The sequence below is a fragment of the Podarcis pityusensis genome (assembly GCF_964106645.2).
Source record: "Podarcis pityusensis genome assembly, chromosome: 9".
Lineage (NCBI taxonomy): Eukaryota > Metazoa > Chordata > Lepidosauria > Squamata > Lacertidae > Podarcis > Podarcis pityusensis.
The window spans coordinates 40,451,757-40,467,622 of NC_138034.1; the positions used below are offsets into that span (position 1 = coordinate 40,451,757).

The 15,866-nt window shown below is 43.3% G+C and overlaps 1 protein-coding gene across 1 annotated transcript in view; it reads left to right on the forward strand.

The window, feature by feature from the left end:
- The window catches only part of ZNF827 (zinc finger protein 827), a 128,990-nt gene continuing 113,124 nt past the window's right edge, over positions 1–15,866 (forward strand). Inside the window, 1 exon segment of the mRNA XM_081021862.1 lies at positions 1–369. Within this exon segment, the coding sequence (XP_080877988.1) occupies positions 327–369 (43 nt within the window). The 5' untranslated portion in view covers positions 1–326.

Below are 15,866 nucleotides of genomic sequence, written 5' to 3' on the forward strand. Positions count from 1 at the left end.
AATATTGCGACCGGGGACAAGCCAGGTGCACGACCGGGGGAGGGGAGGCGGGGGGGGGGGAGAGAAGAAGAGAGAGAAAAGGTGGGGGAGGAAGGGCAAGAAAAAGGGGAGAGAGGCGAGGCGGGGGGGCTCTTCTCCTTGGCTCCAGGAAAAGCAGCTTCTCAACCCCCCCACCCCCATTGCCCAGGAGAAGAAAACCAGCCCTTGCTGGGCAACCACCCTTTGCCCCTGCTTTGTGCCTGCCTCTGTCCCACTTTTGGGCTTTTAAAAATATATATATTTGATCCCCCATTAAACCAAGGAGGAGAATGTGAAAAGGGGGGAAAATGCCCAGGAGGAAGCAGGAGCAACCCAAGCGCCTCTCTTCACGTAAGTGCTCCTTTTTTTTCTCTCCCTCTCTCCCTCCCCCCCATTTCCCCCTTCTCTCCTTCTCTCCCTCGCCCCCTCTCTCTTTCTCTCTCCCCCCACCCCACCCCCCGGTCTCTGCCTGCCTCCTTCCCCTCCGCAGCCTCCTCCGTTGTTTTGTGCATTAGTTTAGGGTTACAGAGGTGAAACTGACAAAGACACAGCCTGGGTTATTCCTCTTTTAGGTCTGAGCTAAGGCAGCCATGTTGGTGATGAACAGCCTTGTGCCCTTTTAATTTTTTTCTCTTTCCCCCTCCATGTGTGCGCGCGTGTGTATGTGTGTGTGCGAGGGAGAGAGCGAGCCGGAGAGAGCGAGTGTGTGTGTGTGTGTCTCCCCTCTCCCTCCCTCCCCTCTCTTTCTTCGCTCTATTCGTCCTCTCTTCCCTCCCCTTTCTTGTGATTGTGCATTTGTGTGTGAATGGATTTCTCTCTTTATGGCTGGGGTGTGTATGTGTGTGTGTATGTGTTGGGGGGGAAGGAAGAGGCTTCTTCTTATTATTATTACTGTTATTCTTATTGGGGTGGGGAGTTGCACAATTGGAAACGAAAGCGGTTCGCTGGCGCCTTGCGCGGAATCAATCGCGAGGTCCGTCTCCGGCTAAAGGTTGCGGCTGGGCTCGCCGGCCCCGGAGCCGGGGAGGAGGAGGCGAAGAGCGGCGGGGGAGGGAGGGAGCGGCGCGGGTGGCGGCGGCGGCGTTGGGGGGGGGGACACACAGCGAGAGAGACACACACGAGAGAATCCGGGGCTGCTGCTTCGCTGCCGCCGAGGAGAAGCGAGCATGATATTGGGGGGGTGGGGGACGGCACGGGAGGCAGATCGTGGCATGCGAGGTCCCTGCAGAGCGGCGGCGGCGGCGGCAAGCGAGCTCGGGGCTTCTCCTCGCGGCTGCAATAAAATGCAGGGTCAGATGGAGCCTGGGCGAGTCGGAGGCTTCAGCGCCGCCGCTGCCCCAGACCAGAGCAGCAGAGCGCAGGAAGGACTCGGAAAAGTGCCCTCCTCCTCCTCCTCCTCCCACAGCCTGCAGGCAATGCACACACCACACATTGACACAGCCGCTCACCCCGCGCTCTCCCTCCTTTCCCACCCCGCTTCTTCCTCTTCCACCTCCAACCCGCCGCTCCCCCCCCCCCGATTGTTCCTCCTCCTCAATTCTTTGCAAAGCAGCTAACTTTTTCTTCTGGTTCCCTGTGGTAGCAAGAAGCGATCGGGCGCTCTTGGAAGGAGGAGGAAATAAAAGTGTGTTTTGTGTGGGGGGACACACACATACGAATAATATGTCTTGTCTTTAAAAAAAAAAAGGAGCCTTCGCGTTGGCTTGGTGTCTCTAAAGAAAGGAGGAAGGAAGGCGGCGGAGGGGGCGGCGTGGGTGGATTTAGGGGTCATTTTCCTGCGCTCTGCCTCCGGCACTTCTGCTCGCCGCCTGCTCGCCCGGCCCCTCCCTGGCTCTGCCCCCGGGTTCAGTGTCGGCGGGGCTGAACTGCTTATGTGTCAAAGCCATGGTCGGTCACCTGAAGTTCACTAGGGAGGGAGGGAGAGGGAGAGAGGGCTAAGGTTGTCGCGGATGGCGTGTGTGCCCTGCGCGTGTTTTTGTGTGCGGGGGGGGGGCTCCCCGCCGCCTTTCCTCTCGCCTCAGACAAAAGAGCGCGATCGATTACTTCCCTCTCTCCACAGATACATAATTTTCCGATAGTTTATCAGGGGAAGGGTCTTGGAGAGAGGACTGACCTCCCCCTCCCACTTTTCTTCCCGCCCTCTCATCCTTTCTCTCTGCCTTCTTCCCTCCCCTCCCAAGCACACACTAGCAGCCTGCCACGCATGAACCGTAGCAGAGGTGGGGACACCAATGGCACCGGAGGGATCGCGCGCACCAACGTTGCTCCTTTCTCTTGCCGCGCAAAGCCGAGGGAGAAGGGCGCCCTATTGGGCCCCTCCCGGCACTGTTCTAAGCACCCCCCCCCCGCATCACCGTCTAATCGCCCTCACGTTAGTGGATTCGGTTTTGGAATATTGAGGTTTCCCTATCCTAAAAAGCTAGTTCAGAGAGGTTGCACAATTGAGTTTCCTGAATGTCTAAAGGGGCTACAATTGCGTCCACTGCTACTCCTTTTCTTTGGGTCACTTGCTTCAAAAAAAGGGGGGGAGCGGTGGGGTGGGGGCAAGGTCAGTAACCTTTCAGTTTTAAATTATGTATTTTCATATGTATAAATCTCGGAGGGCTTCTGATTGAAAGTTCGCCCAGCCCTAAAATACAATAAAGTGCAATATAAGAGCAAATGGGCATTTTCAAAGCACGCAGAGAGTTTTGTGGAGGCTTATTAAAAAAAAAAAACCAACGGAAGAGCCTGTTGTGTATGTGTGCATTGAAAGTCTGAACTGAGAGTTTTGGGAAGCGTGTTGTCTATGCGGTTGAAGACAGCTATGCAAGCAGCTGCAGATTGCCCCGCTAGTGACCTTGACCTAGACCTGGTGCTGCTGCCCTTTCTGTCTGTTTCTCTAGGGCAGAGATGAAATTCTGTCTCCATTTTAGCTCGCTAGGGAAGAATCTCCCTTGCTGCTTGTGTGACTATACTTGGGTTGGCTTGGTGTGTCTCTCTTCCCCTCTCCCCTCCAAATGATTGCAAGTTTTATTACCCATTCACTGTAGCTGTTTGTAGGGGAAGTTAGTGTTTATTATATTACAAGGTGCTGTGGCCTGTCAGGGAAGAGGGCTGTGAAAATTCCAGCTTTTAAAATGTGGTGCCCTATTTCTTAAGCGTTGGTGCTTAGTTTTAAAGTATTTTTAGGATTTTATGATGTGTATGACTTGGAGGGGAAGGGTATGTGTGTACCACTACACCACTGTAAATGGACGGTGCTTTAGGCCTTGTGTGTACTTTTGATCAAAGAAAAGCAAACCTGCTATTAAAGACTATGAGACGTTTGAATAAAAATACATGTATTTGACACCAAGCATTTGTGATGCTGTTTGTGTCCGGTGGAGACTACAAGGGTACAAGGCATTGTATCACCTCTAAGAGAACGTAATCCTTCTATAGTTCAGTATGAAAAGTGCAGGGCATTATAGTGTTAGGATGATAAGGTGTCAACATTAATTCTGTCCCTCCTCCCTTCCATGCAGCTATACAGGAAAGTCCTTACATGTTCTCTTATTAATTCTTAATAACATGTTAACGGAGTATACAGCAGCACACACCACATCTTGTAGCACTGTCATACTAGAATTGGTTCACTGTGTAAGCAAGATCTTTTTTCTGAAGAGAGCCTTGTATATTTTGGCATTCTTTCATAACAAGTAACAGCCTTGCTGTAAGAAAACGGGGTGCTAATGTAGTAGCTACACATGTCCTGAGCTTGTTATGAAGGCCACAATCCTAAACTTGCTTACCTAAAAGTAAGCCTCAGTAAACTTGGCAGGACTTGCTTCTGAGTAAATATGTCTGGGATTGGGCTGCACCTCCCAACTTTGCCCATGTGCTTCTATGTGATTACTTTTAAGTTCAACTCTGAGCACTTCACTGTGATAATTATATGACTTTACTCACAAGTAGTTTTATAACAGTCCCTCCTTTTCCACTGTTCCACTGTTTGGGCTTTGGCTAGCTTCTTAGTCACCTTATTCTTCTTGAGTGTTTTACCTCAGAAAAGTTGTGATACTTCAGAGCAATAAAAATAGTATTGTCTACCTTACTGATTGTTAATTTCAGCAGGCCCGTTTGCTTGTTGGGAACTTGGGGAAAAACAGGGATATAGAATCTGATTTTTAACTACATTCATTGAGAGAAAAGTTCTATACAGGATAAACTTGACAGTTATGATAGTTAAAATAATCTAATTATAGGAAAAGAGGAGACTGTAGTATGTAAAAAGGGACTTAATAACAAGAATATAATTACTGTAGAAATAGCTTCAAGAATGTGGTAAAGGCCGCAGGACCCAAAGACCCAGTTAGGTTTGTGTAAGCACTTTCCTATGTACATCAGGGCTATCCTGAGAACAGGTGAGGTGTAGTGCTTGGAGTGTTGAACTATGATCATGGAGACCTAGGTTCAAATCCCCACACTGCCATGAGGTCCACTATCATACTGGTGCAAACAGTTGTGGCTTCCCCCAAAGAATCCTGGGAATTGTAGTTTGTTAAAGGTGCTGAGAGAAGAGCCCTTTCCTCTCACAGCGCTACAATTCTCAGAGTGGTCTGACAGCCGATACCTCTACTGTGAGGGGAATAGGGGCCTCATAACAACTCTCAGCGCTCATAACAAACTACAGTACCCAGGATTCTTTGTGGGAAGCCACAACTGTTTAAAGTGGTGTGATAGTGCTTTAAATGCGGAGTGCGAATGGGGCCTGGTGGCCTCGTCACTTCCTCACTCTTGCCTACCTCACAGAGTTATTGTGAAAGAAAAATAGGGCTGGTGGTAGAGAACAATGCTCCTTATGGGAAAGAAAAGATATCAAGGCCAGAGAGCATCTTGGCTGTGAGTCCTGGAAGACCTGCTCCCTGCCTTGCTGTCCTTTCCTAGTGGGCCTGGGAGGGTGGGGCCCTGACTGACTCCAGCTATAAAAGCTGATGCTGTGGAACAGATTCTGGCTTGTTTTCAGCCAGAACTCACCACAGCTCAGTTCTGGAAACTCTCAGGTGGGCACCATTGTTGTGGTAAGAGAACAAGGAAGGCGTTTGTGGTGAGTTCCGGCACCTCTTTTTCTAGAAAAATAGCACTGGGTTGAGGTATAGTTTTGAGGTTTTTGTTGCTGTTGTTGATGCTGTTTATTTTTTTGTACCTTTATTTTTAGATCTTTCAATTTATGTGGAAATTGTTTCATTTGGTTGTGTATGTTTTGTTCATTGTTTGTGACTACTATTGTTATGTTTGTAATTATGTTTTACATGTTGTAAGCTGCCTGGAAAGGCATGGGCATGGCCAGGATTTATGTTAGGCAGGCAGGCTTTTGTTAGGGGAGGCCGAACCTCAGTTAGTGAAGTATTATTGTTTTTATTGATTGGGGGAAGCTGCGCCCCCTGCTACACCCATGGCAGCATACAAATAAAATGATGGATATATATATTAGTTATGGTGCTGACTGGCAGTAACTGAGGGGGTGGGGAGCCACTTTCAGAAGCCTCAAAAGTTCCTCAGCCCATAATAGTCACCTGCATCTCCAACTTTGATCAACACACAGCAGTGGTACAGTTAAGATTGTACATGTTGCCATGCCTGTCATTTATTAGGGGAGTTCACCGTTCAGTTCTACAAAATCTCTACAGTATTTTAATTCTGTCTTCTACATTTTTTAAAGAAATAAGACATTTGATAATGCTAATTTTTTGGGGGGGGGGCAGAATTTCACCAACATACTAGAACACTACGCCTATGTGTCATTTAAAAAAATAAGAACTCTGTTGGCATGTGTTTTTTTAAACCACTGTTGGTTTCTAAATATAAATTTACATCTTAAAAGTGTCCAGAAATGGAAAAATGTTTTTAGAAAATAGTTGACATTTATAGTGTGCTTTGTATATAGCACAATGACCATTACAATAACCTTGTAAGGTAGGTCAGTATCATTATCCCTGTATTGAAGATGAGGCAGGTGCTGAGGTTCAGAGACAAACATTAGCCAAAGATCAGATAGTTAATAACGGGTAAAATTTTTGAAACAGCCTTCCTGCTTTACAGCTATGCTGCACTTGTTTTAGAAAAATTCCTGAGTTGTTGCCTGGGATCATTGCTTTATCAGCTGATCCTCCTTAGAGAAGTTTTGTAGTATTTTGTCAGAAATCCTTATGAGAACGTTTGTATGCTTTTTTGTGTTTCTAGAAGATGCACCACAAGAGGTAGATAGGGAATTGAAATAATAATAGAAAGTCCTTTCTTATTCTTTTCTTGCCCTACTTTGTTGGAAAATCTGCTTGATATTATACCAGGATCTCAAGCTAGGAATGGGCCCCAATGGACTCCCAAAATATGGGGAGCCAGTAGTAGAAGAGAATATAAATAATTTTGCATACTTTATCAGTAATAGGTCTATCAACTGCCAGCGGCCCCCCCTAAGCAGGTTGTTCCCATGGAATGGTTGAAAGGGAACAAAAGGGTCACAGGTGCCTGATTTCTACAGCCCAATTTGCCCTAGTTGGAGATGAAGTGATACAGGTGTACGTAGGATCCATATAGGGACATATGACTTGGTGTGTGAGTGATAGAAATATGTGGGGAGTATATACATAGATGCTAGGCAGGAAGATAATAGTGAAGAGGATAAAGGAAGTAAATAAGCATGCTCAATTAAATTTTTAGGCTGAATACCTTGGAAGGTCTAATAAAATTAGGAGATGGCATTTTCAGAAAGTTTGAAAATCACATCCCCAAACATATAATGTATGCACGCTCCTGGATGAGCACTCTAAGCTCTAGATTGGAAGCCAGAAGTTCCATGTTTGTACTCTCATACCTGCCGCAAATGATAGTGGAAATGCAAATAGGGAAACCCACAAATCACTTGAGTAGGGTTCATTTTATGAAAGCAGGAAATCTTAAAAGGGATTTGATGATCACAGCCTGCATTGTTAGAGTGCCAACCGAGGCGCTTTTCAAGTATCTCTAGTTCAGACCACTCAAATCCTATTTTCTAAGTCAAAGGTAGCAATCTTACACCAACCTGTTAGTGAAGAACACCTAGTGTAGTCAGTGGAGTCTCAGAGAGACTTTCGTATACAATTTTGAAAAGACTTTTGTATACAGTTGGGCCATGCCACTATCGTAAGAACCCTGCAGGATCTGACCAAAGAGCCACGGAGCCCAACATTCTCTTCCCACAGGGAGTAACCAGATGCGTATGGGAAGCCTATTGGCAGGACATGAGCTCAGCAGTCCTCTCCCTCTTTGTCTCAGACTCTTCTTATGTTCTATATTGATTGTGTATCTAGAGCAGGCATGGGAAACCTGTGGCTCTCCAGATGTATACTTGCTGTTATCCCAGACCATAAGAAATGCTGGTTGGGGCTGATGGAAGTTGAAACACAACAACTTATGGAGGACCACAGGTTCCTTACCCCTGCTTTAGAATATAATGCTAATTCTTATGTATACACTTGCCTATTATTTTATTTAGCTGTATTACCATTTCCTTATGTTGAACCCCAGCATGTGATATAAAAACACTGGGCAGCATATTAAATGTGTGTTCCCAAGAGTAGATGGAAGATGTTTGGGGGAATGGAGATGGAGACTACAAAGTACATAGTTTTGATGGAATGGCAGCTAGGCAGGGAGTAAAAACCTACTCAGAAGAAGGAAGGAAAATTGTAAGGAGGTTTTTATTACGGTAATGACTTCAACAATAGGACACTCAGTTTGAGGATGCAATACTATGAATATTTAATTAGGAGTAAGTCTCATTGGTTTATGGGACTTAACGCTGAATAAACCTACATCATGCTGCAAAAACGATAGAATGGAAATTCTGAAATATTGTCATAATGAATCTAGTCAGTGTCCACACAGAGTGCATCATATACAGTGGTACCTCAGGTTACATACGCTTCAGGTTACAGACTCCGCTAACTCTGAAATATTCCCTCGGATTAAGAACTTTGCTTCAGGATGAGAACAGAAATCATGCTCTGGCGGCGCGGCGGCAGCGGGAGGCCCCATTAGCTAAAGTGGTGCTTCAGGTTAAGAACGGACCTCTGGAATGAATTAAGTTTCAGGTTAAGAACGGACCTCTGGAACGAATTAAGTACTTAACCCGAGGTACCACTGTATTTGTAATTTACCACAGCAGGACATGGGTGCTACCAGGTCAAATTCACAAAATCCATTTATCTGACATTTCAGGGGATTTGGGGATGATGAATTGGTCTTGTGATCCATGTTGAGATTACAGTTACCATGTCCTTAGGAACACTAGAAAAATTAGGCCAAAGCAGCAAATGCTACATTATTCTCTCACCATGACTCAGAACATTCATAAGGCTAGTTTGTGAAACCAAAATCTTGCCCCACCCTCCCATCAGTTTAGGGACTTCATAATATAAAAAGATGATCTTAACCATGTGGCCTCAATCTTAGCTGGAGGAGGAGCCTGGCCACATGGGGGTTATGTACTGTGCATTTAATTGTTCAGTTCAGCTGTGGACAAGGTCACCACAGGTGTAACAAGATGAAATAGAGTATAATGTGAATTTATTGCCTTAGGGACAAACCATTTGCAATTGAGTCCTAAGTCAAGAAGACAACTCTTTGGTGTTTTATGTGTGGAAACTCCAAGACTTAATCTCCAGTTGGGAAAGGAGCTCAGGTAGCAGTGCTGAAAAAGACCTTGATCTGAGACCATGGAGAGCTCAGAGTAGACAGTACTTAGTTTGACAGACCATTTTTTCTGCCTCAGAATAGGAATCTTATGTTCCTTTTTGATATTCATATCTTTGTGGTAGTATCCATAATGAAGGTGTCAGTTTGTGTTCTGATGGCTCAATAATTAAAAGAACAAGTTTTGAGATTAAAAAAAATCCTTCCAGTAGCACCTTTAAGACCAACTAAGTTAGTTCTTGGTATGAGCTTTCGTGTGCAAGCACACTTCTTCAGATACACACAAGTTTTGAGATTGAAGATCTTACTTTGTTTCTCAGCCATTAACTCACAGGCTAACCTTTGACAAGCCATGATATTTCTGTGTTAGTCCCCATCAGTAAATTTGGAACTGTTTGTTTACATAATAAATGTATAAACTGCTTTTCAGGTAAAAAACTCTTAACAATGCAGTGTACAGGTATAAAAATCACCACCACCAAATACTGCTTACATGTTAAAAACTTTTAAAACATCCAAAATCCAAAATACTTAAAATCTGTAAAAGCCAGCACAAAAACTGAAAGAGACCAGCATAGAATTCAACACACATCATAAAGCAGCCATATCGTTTTTGCAGCCTAGCTGTGTGTTAAGAATATAGAGAAAATTATAATAATTGGATCTAATACAAAGGTAAATTGAGTAGCTGCGAGTCATAAACAGGCCTAAAATTGTTTGGGTCCCAGATTTCATTACGTGCATATGCTTATGGCACCAGGATTCAGTACTGTACTTTCAATTCTTTCTGAGCTTCCTTACAGGATCCTTGTTAAGATAATACATACAAGTCTTTGGAGTGATAAATAAAAGTACTTTACAAATACTTGGTAGGAGCATTGAAAAAAGAATACTACAAGTGCTCTTTCAATACCACTGGGGATATTTGGTCATTCTGTGCAGGCTTTATATGCACTTGGTGAAGTGGCTGTGTTCAGACTTTGGTTAAAACGTTGTATACCTTACTTTTATGGTAGGGATGATAAAACTTGTGGCGTATATATTTTATGTAAACTGCTTCGAGATTTTTCATGACCCCCCCCCCCTCTCTGAGTGGTTCAGAGGTAGGGAAAGCATATGAGTGCTGTATGAATGGTATCCTTTACTACTGCAAAGGGTTTATCGCTCATGTATAATTATTTGTAACCATTATAATTACTGTAGGATATCAAGAACATGTACTGGTAAGTGAAATTAGGGAGCTCACAAAGCAAACCTGTAGCAAGGCTACCCCCCGTAATCGACAATAGTCAAAGGAGGGAAACAAATATATCAATCCAAAGGAATGTGTGTAATTATTTTTAAAAGCATATAATTAGTATAAAGAGTCAGTACCCATGCGTGTCTCACTAATATATATAAAATTGTTATATAGAAGATTGAGCACAAGAAATAAACTGGGGTTCCGAAAAATAAAAGGCTTCTAATGTACTTGAAAGATTTTCCTGTTTTGATTAATGGTGCGTACAAAGCCCCAGCAGTGAGGCAACAATGCTGTACAAACACTATATCATCAATTAGAGATGAAATTTCAGAAATAATTAGGTGATAGATTTATGGTGTTGCCCGTGATGGAATTGCTGCGGAACTGAGGCCTTCTAGATCTGTTGGGATCCCTGACACAAGTCCCAAACCTTCCTTGATGTCTTAGTCTGCATCACACACACACCCAGAAGCCTTGTGTACACGGTGTGATAATATCATTATACCATGTTGATGCAGGAGGCTGCTGGGCATAAACATTACAACCTACAATGACAAAGCCTCTGGGGAACCCCTGGATTCTTGTACATCATCCCAGAAACCAGGAGGGAATTGAGCTTGCATTTTTGACACTTTTATTTTTGGATTAATGCACTTCATACTATTGAAATATAATACAAGTGGGGCCTGCAGCCCACCCCTTTAGGGTACACCTTTATATTGGTGCAGGAAGAGGAGTTTTTGACGATTTTTTAAAAAAAATTATTGAGCTAGATCTTCAAGATAGCCTGCAAAAGAGACCCATAAAACATATCAAAACAGTTCAAGGTTTTTACTTGCACTCGAGTATGATCCCTACAGGCTGTTAATGGGCTTGAGCAAACAAATCCCCTCCTCTCCCTAACCCCTTCTTAGGTAGTTTTGATTTCTTTTAAAAACGGGTTTCTTCCTTGTAATTTACAAACTTCTATACTTCTGTTTGCCTAGAGACTCCCACCCGAAGCACGTAGAAACCACTACCTCCTTTTTGGGAAGCCCCATCTTTCTTTCAAACAAATTTGCTTATTGGGAATTTCCTAAAGACTCCTTATGTCAGCTGAGTCTTCATCCACAACCACAAAGTTACTTTCATTTGCCCCAAGTTTAGCTTGTGCCAGTTCTTAATAGTTTTGAGAACCTTGCTGAGAGGTATGAAGGTGTACAAGAGGAATGTCTGTATGTTATTTTCACTGTTTAACTGTTGTAGTAAGTCATGATACAGTTAATTTCTGATAAGAAGATGCATGCAGAGAAAATTGTTAGTCTAAGTGTGATTGAGTTAATAATTCCATTACTATCGCAGTCATTGAATGAGTTTGGTGAATTTCTCTCCTCCCCCTTTTTAGTGCAAACAGTGGATGTTGTGCGTTAAATTACCTAAAACTATTGACCCTTATTTTCTCAACCTTCAACTTCCTTTTGATTATTGTGGCTACATAAATAAAGTACTTTGAGGTAGCTCAAACCCATATCTTCCACTCTTCTCTTGTTAAAAATTATATGTCTGTCCAAAGCCATTTAGTCATTTCTGATTAACAAGGGCTTGGTAATGTAAAATGCCCATTGATTTCAAATACACACCCATTTTCCTTTGAATGGCGTTTGGGATATGGTAGAGATGCAAATTGAGGTAAAGTTCAAGTGCTGACTCTATAAACAACCCCAATAAGAGGAACAACTGTGTCCAGGGAAACAGAACAGAATGTATTCTTTCAATGAATGACAAAATCATCACCAATTTGTAAATGTAGTTCCCTCCCTGGCATGTCAAAGGCAGGAGTGGGAGAAGGGATTAAGAACAGATATAAAACAGAAGGGTTAGGAAGAGCTGGTCAGTTCGGAATAAACTATTAGTAATTTTCTGTAATTGAATCAAAACAGATCCCAGAACTAGATAATGAGAGCATGACCTACAAATGAGGACTTTTTGGAAGGCAAAAGGGCTTGTAGCATAAGGCTTTGTAAAGCCATGTGATGTCAAACTCTTCACTTACTTTGTAAATAATGATGCTGGGTCTGGTTTCCAGTGTGACCACTTTCTGTTGCGTGGTTTGTTGAGCAAGATACTGTAAATCAAGTGCTGTAGCTGTAATTTATTTTTTTTTAAGGAAAAAGATTGTACAGTATAGACAGTATATAAGAAAATAGTGCGCGCACACAGATTTCAAACATTACATGATGCGTGACAGTTGGGTATTTTCTCTCTCTGAAATATAGATTTGTATTTTCATCCTCTGATTGTGAATTAGATTTTAATGATGCCAATGGGGAAACATCCATAGCTCAATACTAGAGTACATGCAACCGGGGTGCCAACTTGAATAAAATTTTGTGGGGAGGCAGGTAAGCCCTGCCCCACATAATCAATGACAGGATGCAGTACACACACACCATTTTAATGTTTTATTGGGGGTGGGCAAAGGAACCTCGGCTCCTAGGAGTTGGTTCCTATGCATGCATACACGTGTAAAAGGTCCAAACTACATGGCAGCTCCAGGTAGGGCTGGGAAAATTTTCCAGTCTCAAATCTTGGCGAGCTTCTGCCGGTTGGACCAAAGTTCTGACTTGGGCCACATTCACAGCCATACATTTAAAGCAGTATGATACCATTTTAAAAGGTCATGACTTGACCCAAAGAATTCTGGGAGTTGTAGTTTAAGGGTGTTGAAGGAGACCCCAGTCCCCTCCCTGAGCTACAATTGCATGTTCCTTGTGAAGAGATATTGATTGTTAAACCACTCTGGGAATTATAGCTCTGGAAAAGGAATTAGCGTCTCCTAACAATTCTCATCACCCATAATGAGCTACATCTCTTAGAATTCTTTGGAGGAAGCCATGACTGTTTATAAAGTGGTATCATAGTGCTTTGAATTTATTGTGTGATTATGGCCTTGGTATAAGACCAAGGTACCAAGGCCTTTTTATACCAAGGTATAAGATCTTGGTTTAAGACCTTGGTATAAGACCTCTGTGTTCTCTATTTCAAAGTACTGCACACATTCAGAATCTAAATGGAATGGTTCTGTGCAGATGATACTGCTAGTCTGTAAAGATTTGAATTAAGTTTTGCTGCCTCATGACCATTTAAATATTGATATAAAACTTTTAGGCTTGGTTCTTTTAAAGAAAAGTTGTGTAGTATATGATGCTGTTTTCCCATTTTTCATGTTGTTTGCAACAGATGGAGATAAAGAGGACAACCATCTAATTTTGCTAGGATCCTGTTGTCCAGCACTCTGAAGCCAGATATGGGCTTAGATTTATTTATAGGTTTTATAGAAGCTGCCCAATAACATTAATCTTGGTGGCTTGCAAACATAAAATAGTAGATGCAGTATTAAATTAGAATATCATAAAACAACAATCACAGCATAAAAGCAGAAGTAGACAGTTGAAACCAGACCTAGTAATGCTTCAAGTAGACCCAAGAAATCAATGGGCCAAAAGTTATGTTTTATGGCTGTTCAATTTCAATAGGTTTACTCTAAGTCTGTCCAACTATGAATGAACCAGGTTTCACCATTTAAAATGAACATTTAAAAAATAATTATAATGAACACTCCCAGGAGCACTTTTTGGTCTGACGTCATATACATGGATTTATATTGGAGCCAGGGTGGAGCCACAAGCTGCCATATTCAATGCAAATTTGGGATCAGTGTCTTCCAACCAAGGCTCCTTGCTGTACATTGGTACATCAGTAGTGTGTAGGTATAATCAGGGCTGGAAGCAGGTGCTGAAGGCCCTTCAGTGTTAGTTTGTTTCTGTACCTGTCCTGGTGGGTGCTGGCACTCACAGTGACATGTAGTTACGAAATAACTTGATTTCATGGATAACAGGGAAATTTGCAGCTACCTCCAGGGGGTGGCATACAATAATTTGGTTAAATGTGCAGCAGCCCAGGCCGCTGTGTATCAATCTAACAGCAGACTTGCCTTTTTTCAAGGGCCTTTCATACAGAGTCACTTTATCTAGCAACAATTTCCTTCTAAGAATCTTCTCCACCTCGTGAGTCCCCACTGGTGCTTCATCAGCCCTCTCAGACACACTCCTAGGCTATTGTTCCTTTTCTGTTTCTGTCTGCCTCTTGCCGTCCCTTTTCCAGCAAGTCAGCCCTTCTTAGGTCAGAGCTACAGGTGTTCCCAATGCTCCACAGTCCCATTACATTACATTACCCACCCTTTTGGGAGGTGGGGAGTCTAATTCTTACATCCAGCTAATCCAAACGATAGTCCTCAACTCAGCAGGGTGTTCTGTGCTCTTGCTGCAATTGTCTAGTTATATTTGTCTCGGGGCCCTAAAGAGCCCTGAACCAGTTGCTTATTCTCCTGCATTGATGGTGCTACTTCAGATGTAGCTGTATGCTCCCATCTATGGAACTCACTCCCTTGATTCATTGACTTTGCAAGGTATTGTGTCGTCTTCTGAATCTGTGCCATCTATAAAGTTTGTGCATGACTACAAGACATTAATGTCTTAACTTCTTTGCATCTCTGAGAACTGGTTTTGTCAGTGAGAAAAAAATATTTGATTTTGTGGCAAGCTGTTGACCTGTTGTTCTGCAGGATCAGGGCCCTGGTATGGTTTGAGTCCATTTTAGTATAGGACAAAGCTATGCCCACCTAGAACTGGCAATGGTTGACACTCTGCTAAACTTTTGTGTATGAACCTCTGTATTTTTGCTGCAATGTAACAGTTAGATGTTTCCACTTTCTCTGGTTTTTGCCTCAGACACTCCCTCACTTGCTATGCATGATTATAGTGCTCCTTTTGCCTCTGTGTGACTTTATGCTGATGGAGCTTCACTGCTGGGCTTACAGTGCTAAAAATATCAACTAATTCAGTAAATATGCGTAGGGTTTGTATATTTTACCGGTACATCTGCTCCATTCAACAATTCTATGGGGAAAGTAGTCTCATTTCCAAACATTACTATATATGGTATGTGGCACGTGGATGACTGCACAATAGATCTGTAGGCCATCATGACATAGGGGAGCATTCTGTCCCAGTTCTGCACAAAAGATAACAAATAGCTGTCAGTGAGAGATTCAAGTGTTCCGGTAGCCCATCTGAATGGTAGGGCATGGTGCAGGTTTTTCTTATCTCAAGTACATTGCAGTTCTTGTGGAATACTCACGATTAAAAATTTCACCCTTGATTAGTGAGACAGGAGTAAGGAGAACATGAACTGCGTTCACCTAGATTCAGGTAGGTAGCTGTGTTGGTCTGATGCAGTCGAAATACATAAAAAAATAATAATAAATTGTCCAGTAGCACCTTAGAGACCAACTAAGTTTGTTCTGGGTATAAGCTTTCGTGTTCATGCACACTTCTTCAGATACACTGAAACAGAAGTCACCAGACCCTTCTATATAGTGGGAGGGTAGGGTGGGGTCTTCTCAGATTTTTGGCGTCTGCGCAGACATGGTTTTTGGCGTCTGTGCATGCGCAGACGCGATTTCTGGTGCCACGGAAGCGAGTCCCCACTCCGCGCTGCACCTGTTTAGCACAGTGAGTGGGGGCTCGCTGAGTGGATGGCTCGGTTCAGGGGCGGCTCGTGGGCCGTTTAAATGACCCTCATGGGCTACAGGTTGCCGACCCCTGCTCCAGAGGGTTACCATAGTGGCAAACCAACAGTTCTACAAATACTTTAGAGAGTGTTTGAGCTTCTTGGTCAGGCAGAAAGTGTGTCTCTGCCCACTTAGACAATGATCTGCTAGCCCAGAATATTTATTGAGACTTGCTCTAGAGGACTACTTGCTTGTTTGATCACTGTGGGAGCTATGGCTATAACAGAAGTACAGTGGTACCTTAGGTTACAGACTCTGCTAACCCAGAAATAGTACCTCGGGTTAAGAACTTTGCTTCAG